This window comes from Pseudophryne corroboree, chromosome 8, assembly GCF_028390025.1.
Source record: "Pseudophryne corroboree isolate aPseCor3 chromosome 8, aPseCor3.hap2, whole genome shotgun sequence".
In the NCBI taxonomy this organism is placed as follows: Eukaryota; Metazoa; Chordata; class Amphibia; order Anura; family Myobatrachidae; genus Pseudophryne; species Pseudophryne corroboree.
Window position 1 is genome coordinate 382,996,861 of NC_086451.1, and position 23,792 is coordinate 383,020,652.

Here is a 23,792-nt window from a genome sequence, read left to right on the forward strand (position 1 = left end):
GAACCGCCGATCCGGCCAGCAGCTCTGGTGAGTTTGGCCGAGGGGCGAGTCTGAAGAACTTCCTCTCCGCTGTGTCTGACAGTGGCGCTCACGGGGATGGGGGAGGGGGGGGGGGGTATAAACATCTAAAAAAAAAAATGGGGAAAAAAACCAACGAAGGCTGTTTGGATGTTAAGTGATCCAAAAAATTATAATGGGTTCATGAACAGAGTTATTGCTATAACCTATTGCTGCTCTTTAATTCAATGGGTATATTTGAAACAAGTGATAAATAAAATAACTTTGCTTTTCCTGTTGCTGATTTAGTCAATTGTTCCAGGACAAAGCAGGCTTGTGGAAAGGTGTTCAAATCCAATTCCTATTATGTAGGTGTGAAAAATCTCAGTGTGAGAGGCCTTTGAAGTAAATTTCTTGTGGGGGTAGTTATAACACGTGTCATGGGGAATGGCTGGGGTCCTGCGATTTGAAATGAACAGTGACCCTTCAGCAATTCAGAGCCTGAATATACTGTACTGTATTTTAGTTGATTAATGCAAGAAGTCAGAGTTATTTGTTGCTCAGAGAACAGAGGTGAATGATGTCTAAGTGAGGGGCTGGATTGAGCTAAAGATAGGTTGTAGTCCACAGCACCTTGTGTGGGATGTCCAATGCAGAGTACAGTGATGCCAAACTGAAGGACTTCTCAGTGGAGAGATGCAGAGGTTTCAATCCAGTGTGTATCTCAGCGCAGGAATGCAATCCGTTGGTTTTGATTAAATGTCCGCATGGAGTAGTACAAGTTAAAGGTGAGTCCTTGGATATATATGATGATTCATAGGTCCATTGTCGTGAATTTACGCTGTTTTATGGAGATGATCAGGAGCATGCAGAAGGTGAGGCAGCCATTTTGGGCGCCATGTCTTTACATGCTAGTTCAATGATATATCTCCCAATGTGTGCATTCAGGTGGGACAATCCTGACTTACAGGGACTGTCCTGACTTCTGGGAATGTTAGTAGGTATGTACTTAGCAACCTGTCACTAGTGCACGCAGCGTTACAATGGTTTTTAGGGAAAAAGCGATGGGGTGACCTAGTGCTGCGGAAGCTCCAAGCGCATTTCTTGTGGTGTAACCATGCCTCCATATGTCTCCTTAATTTGGAGAACAAATGTACCCCGTACTCCATGGTGACATGATTAAGCAAGCGAGGTCCTATTTATATAATGTTAGATCATAGGAGCAGCTCCTTACAATCCTCTATGAGATCTGGTGTAAAGGAGCACAACAAAGTTAGTTAATTGCCTGCCCACAGTGAAGGCAGCCACTAGGTGGGCTATACATTGCAAACCTGCCAAAGCTCACATTTTGAGACAATCTTAAAAGCAGTCCAGGAGTTCCACATGGTGAGCTCCATAAAGAAAGAATGATTATTTATTTATTTATTTTTGGAACAGACCAGCCTGTTAGCCAAACCAAATCTCATTATATATATAAAAAAAGCAGAGGTTGGAGAGAATTGAAAAGCAGACAGAAAAGTGGATTCAAAGTGAAAAATATACATGTAGGTCTGCGATTCCTTAGGAATGAGGCACTAAAGTGACTGGTTGGTTCAGTGAACAAAATGGCTGCCCCCCTGTCATAGGGCCATATGCAGGAGGAATTAGAAGGAATTTTCCCCCTCAACTAGTGGGTGTCCTACAGCTATTCTGTATACAATTGACAATAAACCAGTTATTAACCATTCTTTCCTGTACAGGCATCTTGCATAGCAAGATTGAAAATGTCCCAGACTAAGGTGGACATTTACTAAGCAGTGATAAGAGCAGAGACTTGAGCCAGTGGAGAAGTTGCCCATGGCAACCAATCAGCACTGAAGTAACATCTAGAATTTGCATACTATAAAATGATATAGAGATGCTGATTGGTTGATGGGGACACTTCTCCACTGGCTCACTTCACTCTTATCACTGCTTAGTAAATGTCCCTCTAAGGATTCTATTCATCATCAGACTGCCTCGTGCCCATGTGTGAGCAATACTAATTCATAGCCCTACTGAACGTGATAACATTGTGACACATATGGAGAAAACATTTTCCCAGTAAGAGGTCCACTATGTTTATCCAAAGTGAAAGGGCCTCTTGTAACACTAACAAAACACACACATATGAAAGCTTTCATACCTTGCCAGGACTCAGAAGAGTGTAACCACTGTCATGTGTGATCTATGGGTTGTCCCCCAATATCTAACACACTAGGATGAGCTAATGTGGGTGTATAAGCTAATGTAACAGAGTGGGAGTCATCTCAATATTTGATAAAATATTTATTTACAATGTTTAAAATATTCAGACGACATTCTAGCTTTTTACATGATTTGCGCTAAAGTGACTTCTGTAACCTTGTTGGCATGACCCAGTTTACACACCACATCCTATGAGAGTGGGGGCTCATTCATTAATTCTGTTGTTAAAATACCAGCGATCTATACACATATATACAGACTGACTATACAGAGTAACAGAAAGCAACTGACACCTTGATGACTCACATCCCAGTTAACTCAGGTAGGATGTGGTAGATGTAGGAGAAATTACTAGTGGGCAGCTCTACCTAATAAAGTTATCACTTGGTGCACACAGTGTAACACATGTAATAGTCCACCAAGCAATATATATGCCAATCTATAAGGCACAGGTTCTCAAACTCGGTCCTCAGGACCCCACATAGTGCATGTTTTGCAGATCTCCTCATAAAATCACAAGTGAAATAATTAGCTCCACCTGTGGACCTTTTAAAATGCGTCAGTGAGTAATTAATACACCTGTGCACCTGCTGGGTTATCTGCAAAACATGCACTGTGTGGGGTCCTGAGGACCGAGTTTGAGAACCTCTGCTATAGGGTATTGTGCATACTTGCCTACCTGACCCTCTCCATGAGGGAGAAAATGCTCTGTTCCTGGACTTACCTGGTAATATATGATGGCCATCACCTGTGGTGAAACACCTTTCTTATCAATTAACTAGCTCACCACAGGTGATGGCAATTATACATTACCAGGAAAGTCCAGGAACAGAGCATTTTCTCCCTCATGGAGAGGGTCAGGTAGGCAAGTATGGTATTGTGTTATGGCTACTTGAGCACCCCCGATATTTGTGATGCTACAGCCACTAACCATTTCTATGCATGGAATATTTCAGTAATATGGGAGGGGACAGGGGTAACGCCAGCATCCCCAATCATTATTAAAACGTTAGCTCCTATGCAATGAATAGATCATTGATGGGAGCCCAAACGTCTCTCTCTGTATTTCCATGGTCTCAGCTACCGAGTCTAAACTCTCCACGTCAGGTATCTCATTACACCTGTAATGCCACCAAAAGCGACACACAATGCCAGTGGCTGCTCTAATACCCTCACCAGCAGCTACAACTGAGATTCCGCTACCTAATCACACATCTCAGGCTCTAACCTCATCATTATATTCGTTTCATGTAACTGATGTAAATATAAAAATGTAATCATGATCCCCTCAATGTATAGGTTTGTGTAATATATCCACACTATATATAAAAGGATAATAATAATAAATACATCAATACAGTACAAAAGTTATCATTTGCATGCCCTGCTCCAAGGATGGACGGACCCAGTGAAGCTGCACTATTTCCCTAGTAAGAAGTTATCCCCTCTCCCCCCACAGCCAGATCCCCAGGTGTGCCTCCGCTCCTCTCTCCCCTTACAGCCCCAGCCCAAAATGTTATGGTGGAGCGATGAGGGAGACCGTTCACCAGCAGATGGTAAAAATTACCACATGATGCGGGCTCTGGAGTGCTAGAGATAGATGGCATTAACATATTATACTTTTAAACATGTCGCTATCCTTCGTATAATCTGGTCCTACTAAACTAGCTGCTATAATTACTGCGCACTGGAACTAGAGGACTAACCCATGAATTATGATGCTGTCATTCATACACTCTGATAGGAAGTACTAACTCATTATCATACTATGGTTCTAAGTGGGACAACTCATTAAATAATACACTGCCATTACTCTGCACTGGCCCTAGAGGACTAACCCATTAATTATGATGCTGTCATTCATACAGTTTAGTAGGGAGTAAAAACAAATTATTACACTATAGTCCTAGAGGGACAACTCCTTAAATATTATACTGTCATTACTCTACACTGGCCCTAGAGGACTAACCCATTAATTAGGATGCTGTCATTCATACAGTCTAGTAGGGAGTAAAAACGAATTATTACACTATAGTCCTAGAGGGACAACTCCTTAAATATTATACGGTCATTACTCTACACTGGCCCTAGAGGACTAACCCATTAATTATGATGCTGTCATTCATACAGTCTAATAGGGAGTGCTAACTCATTTTCTCTGACGTCCTAGTGGATGCTGGGAACTCCGTAAGGACCATGGGGAATAGACGGGCTCCGCAGGAGACTGGGCACTCTAAAAGAAAGATTAGGTACTATCTGGTGTGCACTGGCTCCTCCCTCTATGCCCCTCCTCCAGACCTCAGTTAGAATCTGTGCCCGGCCAGAGCTGGGTGCTCCTAGTGGGCTCTCCTGAGCTTGCTAGAAAGAAAGTATTTGTTAGGTTTTTTATTTTCAGTGAGATCTGCTGGCAACAGACTCACTGCTTCGTGGGACTGAGGGGAGAGAAGCAAACCTACCTGCGTGCAGCTAGCTTGTGCTTCTTAGGCTACTGGACACCATTAGCTCCAGAGGGTTCGAACACAGGGCCTGACCTCGATCGTCCGTTCCCGGAGCCGCGCCGCCGTCCCCCTTGCAGAGCCAGAAGACAGAAGAGAAGGAGATGAAATCGGCGGCAGAAGACTCCGGTCTTCATTAAGGTAGCGCACAGCACTGCAGCTGTGCGCCATTGCTCCCACTGCACACCACACACTCCGGTCACTGTAGGGTGCAGGGCGCAGGGGGGGTGCGGTGTGTGCGGTGTGTCGGTACGGCTGTGTCGACATGTTTGATGAGGAGGGTTACGTGGAGGCGGAGCAAGGGCAGATAAGTGTGCTGTCGCCCCCGACGGGGCCGACACCGGATTGCATGGATATGTGGAAGGTCTTAACCGACAGTGTCAACTCCTTACATAAAAGGTTCGATGACGCAGCAGCCTTGGGACAGCCGGGATCTCAGCCCGCGCCTGCCCAGGCGTCTCAGAGGCCATCAGAGGCTCATAAACGCCCGCTAGCTCAGATGGTAGACACAGATGTCGACACGGAGTCTGACTCCAGTGTAGATGAGGATGAGACAAATGCACAGTCTACAAAAGCCATCCGATGCATGATTACTGCAATTAAAAATTTATTGCACATTTCTGATACCACCAAGAAGGGTATTATGTTTGGGGAGAAAAAGCAGCCAGTGACTTTTCCCCCATCTGATGAATTAAATGAATTGTGTGAGGAAGCGTGGAGTTCCCCCGATAAGAAACTAGTGATTTCTAAGAGGTTACTGATGGCGTACCCTTTCCCGCCAACGGACAGGTTACGTTGGGAAACATCCTCTAGGGTGGACAAGGCGCTCACACGCTTATCAAAAAAAGGTGGCACTGCCGTCTCAGGATACGGCCGCCTTAAAGGAGCCTGCGGATAGAAAGCAGGAAGCTATCCTGAAGTCTGTGTATACACACTCAGGTACTATACTGAGACCTGCTATTGCTTCAGCATGGATGTGTAGTGCTGCAGCCGCATGGTCTGATTCCCTGTCAGACAACATTGATTCCCTCGACAGGGATACTATTTTGCTAACCATAGAACATATAAAAGACGTCGTCTTATATATGCGGGATGCACAGAGGGACATTTGCCTGCTGGCATCTAGAATTAATGCAATGTCCATTTCTGCCAGGAGAGTATTATGGACTCGGCAGTGGACAGGTGATGCTGATTCTAAAAGACACATGGAGGTTTTGCCTTATAAGGGTGAGGAATTGTTTGGGGACGGTCTCTCGGACCTCGTATCCACGGCAACAGCCGGGAAGTCAACTTTTTTACCTCAGGTTCCCTCACAGCCTAAGAAAGCACCGTATTATCATGTACAGTCCTTTCGGCCTCAGAAAGGCAAGCGGATCAGAGGCGCATCCTTTCTGCCCAGAGGCAGGGGTAGAGGAAAGAAGCTGCACCAGGCAGCCAGTTCCCAGGAACAAAAATCTTCCCCCGCTTCCTCTAAGTCCACCGCATGACGCTCGGTGGGGGCGCGTCTCCGAAACTTCAGCAACCAGTGGGTTCGCTCACAAGTGGATCTCTGGGCTGTACAAATTGTATCTCAGGGATACAAGCTGGAGTTCGAGGCGACTCCCCCTCGCCGTTACCTCAAATCAGCCTTGCCAGCTGCTCCCAGGCAAAGGGAGGTAGTACTGGCGGCAATTCACAAGCTGTACCTCCAGCAGGTGATAATCAAGGTTCCCCTCCTTCAACAGGGACGGGGTTACTATTCCACAATGTTTGTGGTACCGAAACCAGACGGTTCGGTGAGACCCATTCTGAATTTAAAATCCTTGAACACTTATATAAGGAAGTTCAAGTTCAAAATGGAATCGCTCAGGGCGGTTATTGCAAGCCTGGAAGAGGGGGATTTTATGGCGTCGCTGGACATCAAGGATGCTTACTTGCATGTCCCCGTTTACCCACCTCACCAGGAGTACCTCAGGTTTGTGGTACAGGATTGTCATTACCAATTCCAGACGTTGCCGTTTGGTCTGTCCACGGCACCGAGAGTATTTACCAAGGTAATGGCCGAAATGATGATACTCCTTCGGAAAAAGGGAGTTATAATTATCCCGTACTTGGACGATCTCCTTATAAAGGCGAGGTCCAGAGAGCAGTTGTTAGTCAGCGTAGCACTCTCTCAGGAAGTGTTGCAACAGCACGGCTGGATTCTGAATATCCCAAAGTCGCAGCTGATTCCTGCGACGCGTCTGCTCTTCCTGGGCATGATTCTGGACACAGAACAGAAGAAGGTGTTTCTCCCGGTGGAGAAGGCCCAGGAATTGTCATCTCTGGTCAGGGACCTCCTGAAACCAAAACAGGTGTCGGTGCATCACTGCACGCGAGTCCTGGGAAAGATGGTGGCTTCTTACGAAGCAATTCCCTTCGGCAGGTTCCATGCAAGGATCTTTCAGTGGGATCTGTTAGACAAGTGGTCCGGATCGCATCTTCAGATGCATCGGTTGATCACCCTGTCCCCGAGGGCCAGGGTGTCTCTGCTGTGGTGGCTGCAGAGTGCTCATCTTCTCGAGGGCCGCAGATTCGGCATACAGGACTGGGTCCTGGTGACCACGGACGCAAGCCTCCGAGGATGGGGGGCAGTCACTCAGGGAAGGAACTTCCAAGGACAGTCAGGAGACTTCACTACACATAAATATACTGGAACTAAGGGCCATTTACAACGCCCTGAGTCAAGCAGAGCCCCTGCTTCAAAACCAACCAGTGCTGATTCAAATCAGACAACATCACGGCGGTCGCCCATGTAAACCGCCAGGGCAGCACAAGAAGCAGGATGGCGATGGCAGAAGCCACAAGGATTCTCCGATGGGCGGAAAATCACGTGCTAGCACTGTCAGCAGTGTTCATTCCGGGAGTGGACAACTGGCAAGCAGACTTCCTCAGCAGGCACGACCTCCACCCGGGAGAGTGGGGACTTCATCCAGAAGTCTTCACGCAGATTGTAAACCGTTGGGAACGGCCACAGGTGGACATGATGGCGTCCCGCTTCAACAAAAAGCTAAAAAAATATTGCGCCAGGTCAAGGGACCCTCAGGTGATAGCTGTGGACGCACTAGTGACACCGTGGGTGTACCAGTCGGTTTATGTGTTCCCTCCTCTTCCTCTCATACCCAAGGTACTGAGGATAGTAAGAAACAGAGGAGTAAGAACTATACTCATCGTTCCGGATTGGCCAAGAAGAACTTGGTACCCAGAACTACAAGAAATGATCTCAGAGGACCCATGGCCTCTGCCTCTCAGACAGGACCTGTTACAGCAGGGGCCCTGTCTGTTCCAAGACTTACCGCGGCTGCGTTTGACGGCATGGCGGTTGAACGCCGGATCCTAACGGAAAAGGGCATTCCGGATGAAGTGATTCCTACGCTGATAAAGGCTAGGAAAGACGTGACAGCACAACATTATCACCGTATATGGCGAAAATATGTTGCTTGGTGTGAGGCCAGGAAGGCCCCTACAGAGGAATTCCAGCTGGGTCGATTCCTGCACTTCCTACAGTCAGGAGTGACTATGGGCCTAAAATTAGGATCCATAAAGGTCCAGATTTCGGCCCAATCTATTTTCTTTCAAAAAGAACTGGCTTCACTGCCTGAAGTTCAGACGTTTGTTAAGGGAGTGCTGCATATTCAGCCCCCTTTTGTGCCTCCAGTTGGGATCTTAACGTTGTGTTGGATTTCCTGAAATCCCACTGGTTTGAGCCACTTAAGACCGTGGAGCTAAAATATCTCACGTGGAAAGTGGTCATGCTATTGGCCTTGGCTTCGGCTAGGCGTGTGTCAGAATTGGCGGCTTTGTCATGTAAAAGCCCTTATCTGATCTTCCATATGGACAGGGCAGAATTGAGGACTCGTCCCCAATTTCTCCCCAAGGTGGTATCAGCGTTTCATTTGAACCAACCTATTGTGGTGCCTGCGGCTACTCGGGACTTGGAGGACTCCAAGTTACTGGATGTAGTCAGGGCTTTGAAAATCTATGTAGCCAGGACGGCTGGAGTCAGGAAATCTGACTCGCTGTTTATCCTGCATGCACACAACAAGCTGGGTGCTCCTGCTTCAAAGCAAACTATTGCGCGCTGGATCTGTAACACGATTCAGCAAGCTCATTCTGCGGCAGGATTGCTGCATCCTAAATCGGTAAAAGCCCATTCCACAAGGAAGGTGGGCTCTTCTTTGGCAGCTGCCCGAGGGGTCTCGGCTTTACAGCTTTGCCGAGCTGCTACTTGGTCGGGTTCAAACACATTTGCTAAGTTCTACAAGTTTGATACCCTGGCTGAGGAGGACCTTGCCTTTGCTCATTCGGTGCTGCAGAGTCATCCGCACTCTCCCGCCCGTTTGGGAGCTTTGGTATAATCCCCATGGTCCTTACGGAGTTCCCAGCATCCACTAGGACGTCAGAGAAAATAAGAATTTACTCACCGGTAATTCTATTTCTCGTAGTCCGTAGTGGATGCTGGGCGCCCGTCCCAAGTGTGGACTCTCTGCAATACATGTATATAGTTATTGCTTAACTAAAGGGTTATTGTTATGAGCCATCTGTTACTGAGGCTCAGTTGTTGTTCATACTGTTAACTGGGTATGGTTATCACAAGTTGTACGGTGTGATTGGTGTGGCTGGTATGAGTCTTACCCTGGATTCCAAATCCTTTCCTTGTTGTGTCAGCTCTTCCGGGCACAGTTTCCTTAACTGAGGTCTGGAGGAGGGGCATAGAGGGAGGAGCCAGTGCACACCAGATAGTACCTAATCTTTCTTTTAGAGTGCCCAGTCTCCTGCGGAGCCCATTCCCCATGGTCCTTACGGAGTTCCCAGCATCCACTACGGACTTAGAGAAATAGAATTACCGGTGAGTAAATTCTTATTATTACACTATAGTCCTAGAGGGACAACTCATGAAATATTACACTGTCATTACTCTACACCGGCCCTAGAGGACTAACCCATTAATTATGATGCAGTCATTCATACAGTCGACTAGGAATTACTAACTCATTATTACACTATGGTCGGAAGAACAACTCATGAAATATTACACTGTCATTACTGTACACTGGCCCTAGAGGACTAACCCATTTAACATGTGGCTGACATTTGTACACTCCCGATTAGATGGACGGAATGATTATTACACTAAGACCCTAGAGGGACAGCCCATTGAATATTACACTGTCATTACTACACTCAACTCTGGTCTTCGGAAGGACTAAGGGGTCAGCAGTGAAAAGTGTGGAGAAGTGAGCCTGTGGAGAAGTTGCCCATGGGAACCAATCAGCTGCACCGTACAATTGTATAGTATGCAAATTCTCAATGTTACTTCAATGATGATTGGTTGCCATGTGCAACTTCTCCACTGGTTCACTTCTTTAACCTTTTCACTGCTACGGGAATAGACCACATCATCGGTACACAGCAGCATGTAGAGCGATAGCGTAATATGCCCCCGATCCACATCATCAGTACACAGCAGCATGCAGAGCGATAGTGTAATATGCCTCCAATCCACATCATCAGTACACAGCAGCATGCAGAGCGATAGTGTAATATGCCCCCAATCCACATCATCAGTACACAGCAGCATGCAGAGCCTTTGCTGAAGACACGTGTGCTAATGTAATACCAGCAGCAGTCCACCAGCTCAGGAAATGACACTTGCACATGCAGGATGGTAACATGCCAGAGAGGAGACAGATGCAAGAGAGGAGGTGACAGACAAGCCAGTCCATGGTCAGAGAGAGATCTTTCTGAAACAAACCGTCTCATAGTCCTCAATGTGCACAGATTTCTCAGCTCCTTCCAGCTCCTCTGTGACTGGTGACGACTCCTCTGCAGGGGCCTGTGGGGTTTCCTCAGATACTGGGGAGATCATCTCTCCAACTGGCTCTTCTGATACGCTCTCTGCTTTAGGAAACAACGGTCAGTCCAATTAAATTATTGTTGCATCAATGTACACTACAGTATAGTGACAAATGTGAGCATCTCCCAGGTCTAAACTATTCTGTCCAGTACATCAGTAACCTGTACATCTCATCAGTATATGAAACCGGGTTGGGTAAGGAATCCCGGCGGTCGGAATCCCGGCGGTCAAAATACAGACGCCGGAATCCCGACCGTCAAAATGCCAGCAGGTGGGCGAGCGGACCGCACTGCGGGCTCGGTGGCTCGCCTCACTCACCACAGGTACTGTTCCCACTTTGTGGGTGTCGTGGACACCCAGGAGTTGGAATAGCTGTGGCGGCAATGCCGGTATTCTGGCGGTTGGGATTCCGGCGCCGGTATTTTGACCTTCGGGATTCCGACCGTTGGGATTTCACCTACATCCCATGAAACATTATAAATCTCTCTGCATTGGTGACTATTTTATAGAGATACAATTGTGTTTTAGTTAATACTTTTAAGCTTGAACTGAATGCTGCCATATGGTGGAGCAGCCAATTCTGACTAGGTCATGTGCACTGCTGGAAAACAAAGCCTTAGTTACCTTTATTTGCACCACTCTCCTGGTCTCCTCCTACAGGATGTGGAGGGGCATCCACTGACTCCACTTCTGCTGACTTATGTGTCTGGTCTGTCTTGGTTTGGGTGGATTGCAGAGATTCAGCTTCCATATTGGGTGTTAGATCCTGCACTGGATCCAGAGTGGGGTTCTGGGAAGACCCTAGGGAGTTACAGATACAGACAGGATATATCAGTGATGGCTAACCTTGACACTCCAGCTGTTGTTGAACAACACATCCCAGCATGCCCTGCTACAGTTTTGCCATTTGGCCATGCTAAAACTGATGCAGGGCATGCTGGGAATCTGGATGTGCAGTTCAACAACAGCTGGAGTGTCAAGGTTAGCCATCACTGGGATATATCATCCTAGTTCTTGTAAATGGTAATGCAGCAGTTCTCTGGGCAAGTATAAAATCTGCTACAACAACCAAATAAAACAGCACTTTTTAAAAGCATCAACATTAACTTTATGTATGATTAATGGTAATAAGTGTCACGTTAAAGTCAAAACCATTTCATCTGGCGTCAATTAGCATGAACTAAAACAGGTTCTCAAACTCGGTCCTCAGGACCCCACACAGTGCGTGTTTTGCAGGTAACCCAGCAGGTGCACAGGTGTATTAATTACTCACTGACACATTTTAGAAGACTCACAGGTGGAGCTATTTAACTTGCGATTCTGTGAGGAGACCTGCAAAACATGCACTGTGTGGGGTCCTGAGGACCAAATTTGAGAACCTGTGAACTAAAAGATATCAAACTACTTAAATCCTTAATTAAAACACCATAAGGCTTATGTAACAGCCTGCGAGATGCAGGTTGGTTTTGCCTGGTAAGTGATTGCCACTATAAAAATATGGACATACTTACCAGAATTCCCGCAGAGCCTGTATCTCGCAGGCTATTACATAGGTTCCTAGATATCCATCGTAATAGTCTTCAGTATCTGAATAACATTAGGTTTAATATAGCTGCCAATAATAGACTCTCCACATATAGTATTACCCGTCTCTACACATACAGAGCAGGATTAACGGCGGGGCGGTTGGCCCGGAGCCCCCACACACTGTCCTCACAACTGCAAAAACACATGGGAGTAGGGGTACAGCATTTACCGGTTTCCTCTCCGTCCTGCTCGGCAGCGGAGACGTTCCATTACAGCAGCAGCCGCCGAGGAACTTCACTCACTGCAGTGTGAAGTCTTGCGGGGTTTGCAATTATCTCGCGATACTGCTGTGAGTGAAGCTCCTCGGCGGCCGCAGCAGTAAATGGAACTTCTCAGCTGCCGAGGAGGACGGAGAGAAGAAAGGTAAATTCTGTACTCCTACTCCCATGTTTCTCTTACGTCCTAGAGGATGCTGGGGACTCCGTAAGGACCATGGGGTATAGACGGGCTCCGCAGGAGATATGGGCACTCTAAAGAACTTTTAGTATGGGTGTGCACTGGCTCCTCCCTCTATGCCCCTCCTCCAGACCTCAGTTAGATTCTGTGCCCAGAGGAGAATGGGTGCACTACAGGGGAGCTCTCCTGAGTTGCTCTGATAAAAGAATTTTGTTAGGTTTTTTATTTTCAGGGAGCACTGCTGGCAACAGGCTCCCTGCATCGTGGGTATACAGAAATGGGTTCTCTGCGCACTGAGGTGTTAATCTGAGGCGGGGTGTGCTGCTGGTAATGAGGGGTGTCCCACCCCCCCTTAAATGGTAAGTATACAGATGTGGATAAATCCACAGGGAACCAGCGCTCAAACCCTATTTGTAGTGGTGAATGTACGGTTATAAAGTGAAACTAAAATCAATAATGAAAAAGCAGGTAATATACTTAAGGTTGTTTATTCTAAGATGCTGAGATACTTTCTTTCCCAACAGGTATAAATTCGGTTTAAAAGTCAATCAGTGATTGGGGCACGCTCCTGGTTTGAGCTTAAATTCTGAAGTGCAAGGTTCAATTGAAAGAACAAATGCTGTAATCTTTGTAAAGTCGAAAAAAAAAAAGAAAAAGAAAAAGAAAAATGCCACAAAAAAATATTAATGATAATATGTACTAAAGTCCAAACGGTTTACAAGTCTATACAGACAGCGGCGTCCCGCTAATCTGTGCTCTGAAGTGAAGGATTCTCTTGTGAAGTGATGAACAGTTGACAGCGGTAGTGTATGCTTTGGTTAGAGTGGAGAATAAGGACCCTGGACTGGCGCTATTCCTCCTGCAGCACGTCCCACAGTAGAGCGCCCGAATCAGGCCCGCTCTGTGGGGCCGCTGACCTGGGGTGTGCGCCTGTCACAGAGGCGAAGTGGACCCGGCCGGAGCTCTCCGAGCGGCTGGCTGCGCCTCTCCTCCTCCTACAGGGACTTACCTTCTCCCTTCCCCTCCGCCTTCCACTCTCCGCTGTCTCGGGCTTCTTCCGTCGCCTGGCAACCGGTTGCTTCCGGAACTCCGGATCACGTGACCGGATGGTTTGCGGAAAGGATTAGCAGTACTGTCCTTCTTCCTTCCTCCCAGAGGAAGACCCTAACAGGTCGAAACGCGTTGGAGCTACCCATCTATACTACATTGGACTGAGGACGAATATTCACTACAAAGAAGGACAGTACTGCTAATCCTTTCCGCAAACCATCCGGTCACGTGATCCGGAGTTCCGGAAGCAACCGGTTGCCAGGCGACGGAAGAAGCCCGAGACAGCGGAGAGTGGAAGGCGGAGGGGAAGGGAGAAGGTAAGTCCCTGTAGGAGGAGGAGAGGCGCAGCCAGCCGCTCGGAGAGCTCCGGCCGGGTCCACTTCGCCTCTGTGACAGGCGCACACCCCAGGTCAGCGGCCCCACAGAGCGGGCCTGATTCGGGCGCTCTACTGTGGGACGTGCTGCAGGAGGAATAGCGCCAGTCCAGGGTCCTTATTCTCCACTCTAACCAAAGCATACACTACCGCTGTCAACTGTTCATCACTTCACAAGAGAATCCTTCACTTCAGAGCACAGATTAGCGGGACGCCGCTGTCTGTATAGACTTGTAAACCGTTTGGACTTTAGTACATATTATCATTAATATTTTTTTGTGGCATTTTTCTTTTTCTTTTTCTTTTTTTTTTTCGACTTTACAAAGATTACAGCATTTGTTCTTTCAATTGAACCTTGCACTTCAGAATTTAAGCTCAAACCAGGAGCGTGCCCCAATCACTGATTGACTTTTAAACCGAATTTATACCTGTTGGGAAAGAAAGTATCTCAGCATCTTAGAATAAACAACCTTAAGTATATTACCTGCTTTTTCATTATTGATTTTAGTTTCACTTTATAACCGTACATTCACCACTACAAATAGGGTTTGAGCGCTGGTTCCCTGTGGATTTATCCACATCTGTATACTTCCCTGCATCGTGGGACTGAGGAGAGAGAAGCAGACCTACTTAAATGATAGGCTCTGCTTCTTAGGCTACTGGACACCATTAGCTCCAGAGGGTCGGAACGCAGGTCTCCCCCTGCCGTTCGTCTCAGAGCCGCGCCGCCGTCCTCCTCACAGAGCTGGAAGATAGAAGCCGGGTGAGTATAAGAAGAAAGAAGACTTCTAAGGCGGCAGAAGACTTCAGATTTTCCCTGAGGCAAGCGCGCCATTGCTCCCACACGGACAGGCACTGATGGGTGCAGGGCGCAGGGGGGGCGCCCTGGGCAGCAATATATACTTCTGTTTTGGCATGTTATTACACATATGGGCTGCGGAGTCAGTGGATATGTTCATCCCCCGCCGTTAATTGTGAATTTGAGCGTGACCGAAGCCCGCCACTAGAGGGGGCGGAGCTTGGTCGCACAGCACTAACCAGCGCCATTTTCTCCACAGTGTGCTGAAGAGAAGCTGGCTCCCCGGACTCTCCCCTGCAGAACAGTGATACAGGGCTGAAAAAGAGGGGGGGGGGCACATTTTGGCGCAGTGAGTGTATTACACGATTGACATATATATATATATATATATATATATATATATATATATATATATAAATATATATATATAAAAGCGCTATATCTGGGAATGGTTTCCAGTGTCAGTTGGCGCTGGGTGTGTGCTGGCATACTCTCTCTCCGTCTCTCCAAAGGGCCTTGTTGGGGAACTGTCCCCTTATAGATATATCCTTGTGTGTGTGTACGGGTGTCGGTACGCGTGTGTCGACATGTCTGAAGCGGAAGGCTCACCCAAGGAGGAGGTGGAGCAGATGATTGTGGTGTCTCCCTCGGCAACGCCGACTCATGATTGGTATGATATGTGGAATATTTTAAATGCTAATGTGACCTTATTACATAAGAGAATGGACAAAGCTGAGTCCAAGGAAACAGCAGGGAGTCAATCCGTGGACTGGGTCACAGGGCCCGTCAGGGTCTCAAAAGCGTCCCTTATCACAAATAGTAGACACTGATACCGACACGGATTCTGACTCCAGTGTGGACTATGATGAGGCAAGGTTGCACCCTAAGGTGACCAAAAGTATTAATTATATGATTATGGCAATAAAAGAGGTTTTGCATATCACAGATGACCCCTCTGTTCCTGACACGAGGATACACATGTTTAAGGGGAAGAAACCTGAAGTAACGTTTCCTCCATCTCATGAACTGAACAAATTATTTGAAAAAGCTTGGGAAACTCCAGACATAAAACTGCAGATTCCCAAGAGGATCCTTATGGCGTATCCTTTCCCAGCAAAGGACAGGGTACATTGGGAATCCTCGCCCAGGGTGGACAAGGCATTAACGCATCTGTCCAAGAAGATGGCGCTACCGTCTCCAGACACCGCGGCCCTTAAGGATCCTGCGGATCGTAGACAGGAGACTCACCTTAAAGTCTATTTATGCACATACGGGGGCTTTACTCATACCGGCAATAGCATCGGCATGGGTCTGTAACGCTGTTGCAGCATGGACAAATATCTTGTTGGCTGACATGGATACCCTGGACAAGGATACCATTGTCCTGACTTTAGGTCACATTAAGGACGCAGTCTTGTATATGAGAGACGCTCAAAGAGACGTGGGGCTGCTTGGTTCCAGAGCCAATGTCATGGCAGTATCGGCAAGTCGAGCTCTGTGGACCCGCCAATGGTCGGGTGATGCAGACTCAAAAAAGCATATGGAGGTTTTACCTTACAAGGGTGAAGTTTTGTTTGGGGATGGTCTCGCGGACCTGGTTTCCACAGCTACCGTGGGTAAATCTAAATTTTTGCCTTTTGTTCCCCTACAGCAAAAGAAAACACCACAATATCAGATGCAGTCCTTTCGGTCGCATAAGTCCAGAAGAGGTCGGGGCTCCTCTTTCCTCGCCAGAGGTAAGGGTAGAGGTAAGAGAACACCTGCTTCGGCTAGTTCCCAGGAGCAGAAGTCCTCCCCGGCTTCTGCTAAATTCACCGCATGACACTGGGGCTCCACGGAGGGAGTCCGCACCGGTGGGGGCACGTCTTCGACTCTTCAGCCAGGTCTGGGTCCTATCAGGTGTGGATCCTTGAGCGTTGGAAATTGTATCCCAAGGTTACAAACTGGAGTTCGAAGAGGTGCCTTCTCGCCGATTTCTCAAGTCGGCCATGCCAACCTCTTCCCCGGAGAGGGGAGTGGTATTAGATGCAATTCAAAAGCCGTGTCAACAGCAAGTGATTGTCAAGGTTCCCCTGGGCCAACAGGGAAAAGGGTACTATTCAACACTGTTTGTGGTCCCGAAGCCGGATGGTTCGGTCAGACCAATTTTGAATCTAAAATCCCTAAACCTATACTTGAAAAAGTTCAAATTCAAGATGGAATCACTCCGGACTGTGATATCCAGTCTGGAAGCAGGGGATTTTATGGTGTCGCTGGACGTGAAGGATGCCTACCTTCATGTCCCCATATTTCCTCTTCATCAAGAATACCTGCGTTTCGCGGTACAGGACTGTCATTACCAGTTTCAGACGTTGCCGTTTGGGCTTTCCACTGCCCCGAGGATTTTCACCAAGGTAATGGCGGAAATGATGGTGCTCCTGCGCAAGCAGGGTGTCACAATTATCCCGTACTTGGACGATCTCCTGATAAAGGCGAGATCAAGGGATCAATTGCTGAAAAGCGTGTCACTCTCCCTGAGAGTGTTACATCAACACGGTTGGATTCTCAATCTGCCAAAGTCTCAGTTGCTTCCAACAACTCGACTATCATTCCTAGGCATGATTCTGGACACGGAACAGAAGAGGGTTTTTCTACCAATAGAAAAAGCCCAGGACATCCAGAACATGGTCAGGGACCTGCTAAAACCAAAAAGAGAGTGTCTGTTCATCAATGCACTAGAGTTCTGGGAAAAATGGTGGCAGCCTACGAGGCCATCCCCTTCGGCAGGTTCCATGCGAGGACGTTTCAGTGGGACCTTCTCGACAAATGGTCGGGGTCCCATCTACACCTTCATCAAAAGATAAGCCTGTCCCCCAGGGCCAGGGTGTCTCTCCTGTGGTGGCTGCAGAGTGCTCACCTTCTAGAGGGTCGCAGGTTCGGCATTTAAGACTGGGTTCTGGTGACCACGGACGCGAGCCTCCGAAGATGGGGAGCAGTCACAAAAGGAAGACATTTTCAGGGGATATGGTCAAGCCAGGAGGCTTGTCTACACATCAACGTACTGGAATTGAGGGCCATATACAACGGCCTACGACAAGCGGAGTATCTTCTTCGCGACCTACCGGTTCTGATTCACTCAGACAACGTCACAGCAGTGGCTCATGTAAACCGCCAAGGCGGGTCAAGCAGCAGAGTGGCAATGGCGGAAGCCACCAGAATTCTGCGCTGGGCAGAAAATCACGTAAGTGTTCTGTCAGCAGTCTTCATACCGGGAGTGGACAACTGGGAAGCAGACTTCCTCAGCAGACACGATCTCCATCCAGGAGAGTGGGGACTTCATCAAGAGGTCTTTGCAGAGATAGCAAGTCTTTGGGGACTTCCTAAAATAGATATGATGGCGTCACGCCTCAACAAAAAGCTTCGGAGGTATTGTGCCAGGTCAAGGGACCCTCAGGCAGTAGCGGAAGACGCCCTAGTGACACCATGGGTGTTTCAGTCGGTCTATGTGTTCCCTCCTCTACCTCTCATCTCAAAAGTGTTGAGAATCATAAGACGAAACAGAGTACAAACAATACTCGTGGTTCCAGATTGGCCTCGAAGGGCCTGGTATTCGGATCTTCAGGAAATGCTCACAGAAGATCCGTGGCCTCTTCCTCTCAGGGAAGACCTGTTACAGCAGGGGCCTTGTCTGTTCCAAGACTTACTGCGGTTGCGTTTGACGGCATGGCGGTTGAACAACGAATCCTAGCAGAGAGAGGTATTCCGGAGGAAGTTATCCCTACTCTGATAAAGGCTAGGAAGGAAGTAACAGCGAAGCATTATCACCGTATCTGGAGGAAGTATGTATCTTGGTGTGAAACCAAGAATGCTCCTACGGAAGATTTCCATCTGGGCCGTTTTCTCCACTTCCTACAGACGGGAGTGGATATGGGCCTAAAATTAGGCTCCATTAAGGTACAGATTCCGGCCCTATCTATATTTTTTCAAAAGGAATTGGCTTCTCTCCCAGAAGTCCAAACTTTCGTAAAGGGAGTGCTGCACATCCAACGTGGTGTTACAGTTCCTTAAATCACACTGGTTTGAACCTCTTCAAACGGTGGAATTAAAATTTCTCACCTGGAATGTGGTTATGTTATTAGCCTTGGCATCTGCACGGCGGGTGTCAGAGTTGGCGGCCTTGTCTCACAAGAGCCCCTACTTGATATTTCATGTGGATAGAGCAGAGTTGAGGACTCGTCCTCAATTTCTGCCTAAGGTGGTCTCTTCTTTTCATATGAACCAACCTATTGTGGTGCCTGTCGCTACGGGTGACTTGGAGGACTCCAAGTCCCTGGATGTGGTCAGGGCCTTAAAAATTTACGTAGCCAAGACGGCTAGGGTTAGGAAAACAGAGGCTCTGTTTGTCCTGTATGCAGCCAACAAGATTGGCGCGCCTGCTTCTAAACAGACTATTGCTCGCTGGATCTGTAACACGATTCAGCAGGATCATTCTACGGCTGTATTGCCGGTACCGAATTTGGTAAAGGCCCATTACACTAGGAAGGTGGGCTCTTCTTGGGCGGCTGCCCGAGGCGTCTCGGCATTACAGTTGTGCCGAGCAGCTACTTGGTCGGGTTCAAACACTTTTGCAAAATTCTACAAGTTTGATACCCTGGCTGATGAGGACCTCGCGTTTGCTCAATCGGTGCTGCAGAATCATCCGCACTCTCCCGCCCGGTTTGGAGCTTTGGTATAAACCCCATGGTCCTTACGGAGTCCCCAGCATCCTCTAGGACGTAAGAGAAAATAAGATTTTAAACCTACCGGTAAATCTTTTTCTCCTAGTCCGTAGAGGATGCTGGGCACCCGTCCCAGTGCGGACTAAATCTGCAAGACTTGTATATAGTTGTTGCTTACATAAGGGTTATATTACAGTTGGAATCGGTCTTTGACTGATACTGTTTTTTCGTTCATACTGTTAACTGGTTGCGTATATTCTAAGTTATATGGTATGATTGGTGTGGGCTGGTATGAATCTTGCCCTTAGATTTACAAAATCCTTTCCTCATATTGTCCATCTCCTCTGGGCACAAAAAAATATTTTATCAGAGAAACTCAGTAGAGCTCCCCTGTAGTGCACCCATTCTCCTCTGGGCACAGAATCTAACTGAGGTCTGGAGTAGGGGCATAGAGGGAGGAGCCAGTGCTCAACCATACTAAAAGTTCTTTAGAGTGCCCATATCTCCTGCGGAGCACGTCTATACCCCATGGTCCTTACGGAGTCCCCAGCATCCTCTAAGGACTAGGACAAAAAGATTTACCGGTAGGTTTAAAATCTTATTTTTTTTGCAGTTGTGAGGACAGTGTGTGGGGACCCCACAAATTTGTTGCCCAGGGGCCCCCTCATACCTTAATCTGGCCCTGTACACATACATTATCACCATGATGTACATAACCACTACCATGGGATATATTCCCAAGGACAAAAACACCCTCTTGAGGGCTAACAGTCATCACCCCAAGGCCTTAAAAGCAGGTCTCCCTAAATCGCAGATGATTAGGTTAGCAAGGATCAACAGCAACCATCCCAATCTGGACAAAGAACTGGATGCAGTGATCCAAAAGTTTGTTGCAAGAGACTATGATCCCACAACAGTTAAAAAACAGAAGGCTTCAGTCTTGGGGATCCCTCGGGATTCTCTGTTACAACCTAAATTGAAGAAACTTGATGAAGTGATCCTTGGACTACAACATATAATACATCCAGCCCGGTTCTTACACGAGCCTCTAAGGCGTTGTGGCCGATCATTTCGACAGATGAAAACCTTACATATTTTAAGAATAAGCGACTGATGACCTGCTATCGACGGGGACGAAATATCAGAGATATGAGTGTACGAACAGACATCACAGGCTGCTCCAACCGGAGAGACAAACAGACATCTTTTCATGGCAAAAAGGCAGGGTGCTACAAGTGCCTCGGTTGCACCATTTGTAAGCACATATTAACTGGTTCTGTATTCAAGCATCCGCATCAGGATAGATATATAACCATCAAACACATACTATCCTGCACTTCCAGCTACGTTATTTATTTAATTCAATGTCCTTGCAAACTATGGGGGTAATTCCAAGTTGATCGCAGCAGGAATTCTGTTAGCAACTGGGCAAAACCATGTGCACTGCAGGGGAGGCAGATATAACATGTGCAGAAAGTTCGATTTGGGTGGGGTGTGTTCAATCTGCAATCTAAATTTGCAGTGTAAAAATAAAGCAGCCAGTATTACCCTGCACAGAAACAAAATAACCCACCCAAATCTAACTCTCTCTGCACATGTTATATCTGCCTCCCCTGCAGTGCACATGGTTTTGCCCAACTGCTAAAAAATTTCCTGCTGCGATCAACTTGGAATTACCCCCTATATTATGTAGGTAAAACTACAAGAACTGTAAGGGAAAGGATGGCCCTTCATAGATCTGCCATCAAGGCAGCCCTGTCGGGATCAACATCTGAATAACCGGTGGCTCACCACTTTAAGGAGTTTGGTCATACAATTCAAGACTTAAAACATATGGTAATTGACCATATTCCAGCAACATTGAGAGGGGGCGATAGGTCAGGAAAATTGCTCCGTCTGGAGGAAAAGTGGATATACTCCCTTAACACTATCCATCCTCAAGGCATAAATGAGAAGCTTAAGTGGAGTATTTTTGGTTAAGAGCCTTTACATCATTCCAAACCATTGATAACACTATCCTTAGTCTCATTTAGTAGCACTATATTATTTTTAAACAAGGGGAATATACAAGTTTAAAGCTATATATTTTTTAGTTTTGTTTTTCAAAATAGTGCCATTAGCTCCAGTTTTGTATTGATCTTGTAGGTCTTCCTCCTAGTCTTGCCATAGCCATTAACATACTCTGTCTATTGAGTGCAGACCCGTGGGTTCAGTTAGCTTTATTAGTAAGCTTTTCGTTTTAGTATAACTTTCAACAGGATTACCATTGGACTTTTGCCTCACCCAGTGGACTTTTCGGGTATTATCTTAACTGGTATGTTTTTTATTAGAGTGCACTATTAGGTGTTTTTTCTAGCACTCTCTTTGTGGATGCTCTACATCTTTATTATGCTTTATTCTTCTTTCTTTTTATTCCAAATCTTATTCCTAAAGCGTGGTGTCACTTGCCCACCTCCAGATGCAGTGTAGAATATGCCGATCGGGCGCCGAGAGAGCGTCCGCCGCTACCATGGCAACGAGTCTCCCCGGCAGCTCGGACGTCATCACTCTGCACACCTGAGCGGGCGCGCTTCTGGACACGCGGGATGGCGGGCTGTTCTTTTCTCTATTTAGGTACGTTTATTCTGTGTGTGTTGTTGATATCACTTGTACCTCACCTTGACAAAGGGGCATGTTTACCCCCGAAACGTCGGCTGCATGAGAAATTAAAGAACAACGTTTTTTTTACCTTCAAGTCGTTTCCGAGTGCCGCCTTTTCTCATACGTCCTAGAGGATGCTGGGGTCCACTTCATGACCATGGGATATAGACGGTTCCGCAGGAGCTATGGGCACTTTAAGACTTTTCAAAGGGTGTGAACTGGCTCCTCCCTCTATGCCCCTCCTCCAGACCTCAGTTTTAGAAATCTGCCCAGGCAGACTGAATGCACTCCAGGGGAGCTCTACTGAGTTTCTCTGAAAAGACTTATGTTAGGTTTTTTATTTTCAGGGAGAACTGCTGGCAACAATCTCCCTGCTTCGTGGGACTGAGGGGGCAGAAGTAGGAACCAACTTCCTAAAGAGTTTCATGGCTCTGCTTCTGGCTGACAGGACACCATTAGCTCCTGAAGGGTACTGAACGCTAGCCGTGTCTAGATGCTCACTCCCACAGCACGCCGTCACCCCCCTCACAGAGCCAGAAGACAGGTGAGTGTAAGAAGATAGATCTTCAATCAACATAGTGACGGCTAAAGGCACCGCGCGGCTGGCGGGAGCGCAGTGCGCCATTGCTGCCCACACACAGGCACTGCAGGGTGCGGGGCGCCCTGGGCAGCAAAACACCCTAAAAACTGGCTAAAACAGGGCATAAGATGCCCAGGCACAGCCCTACCCCCGCCAGTATAAAGATTGTATAAAAATCTCTGAGGTGAAAACACGCCATTGCGGGGGCGGAGCTTCCTCCTCAGTCAGCCAGCACACTGCTCAGCGCCATTTTCTCTCTCTCTCCTCAGGCTGCAGAGACAACGCTGGTCCTCCTCCACTTCTGACTACAAGTATCAGGGTGCAAAACAGGGGGGGGGGGGGGGGGGACAGCGATTTTGGTGCTTTACAGGTATATTTACATTGTAAAACAGCGCTGCATGTCAGTGGGCATTTTGTGTTCACAGGCATTATATATACTGGCGCTGGGGTTGTGAACTGGCTGCTCCTAAACGGTGTCCCTCTGACAGATTTTACTGTGGGTCTGTCCCCTATAAGTCCCAGTGTGTTTGTGTGTGTGTGTTGTGCACGTGTGTAAGACATGTCTGAGGCAGGGAGTTCTTCCCCGGAGGAAGCCATTTTAGAGACACAGACTTGTAATGTGGTGGCGCTGCCGGCACACCAAGAGCCTGCATGGGTGAAAGAAATACGTGATAGGATGCATCATATCAATAGGAGGTTCGATAAGTCTGAATCTCATGCAGAATGCTGGAGAAAGTCTGTGGAAGATGTGATTTTTCAGGGTTCTGTTCTTCCACCCGCAGGCGACCCCTCTGGATCACATAAGAGACCGTTTGAGAATATTGTAAATACGGATACCGACACGGACACTGATTCCTGTGTCGACGATAGTGACTCCAGGGAAATAGATCATAAATTGGTGAAAAATATACAATATATGATTGTGGCTATAAGAGAAGTTCTGGAGGTTATTGAAACCACTCCTGTACCTGAGGAGAATGCCTATTTCTACAAAGAAAAGAAATCTAAGGTTACTTTCCCTCCTTCCCACAAGCTAAATACTCTCTTTGAAGGGGTGTGGGTGAATCCCAAAAAGA

The 23,792-nt window shown here is 47.3% G+C and overlaps 1 protein-coding gene across 6 annotated transcripts in view; it reads right to left on the reverse strand.

Annotated features, from left to right (window-relative positions):
- Window positions 1-23,792, reverse strand: part of CCDC9 (coiled-coil domain containing 9) — a 172,852-nt gene that overhangs the window by 13,139 nt on the left and 135,921 nt on the right. For 5 of the 6 annotated variants that reach the window (XM_063937635.1, XM_063937639.1, XM_063937637.1 and 2 more), the window contains 2 exons: window positions 11,218-11,394; window positions 10,492-10,637 (listed from right to left, as the gene is read on the reverse strand). In XM_063937635.1, the coding sequence (XP_063793705.1) occupies window positions 10,492-10,637; window positions 11,218-11,394 (323 nt within the window). The remainder of the gene's footprint in view (window positions 1-10,491; window positions 10,638-11,217; window positions 11,395-23,792) is intronic. The other variant, XM_063937636.1, reaches the window with a different exon arrangement.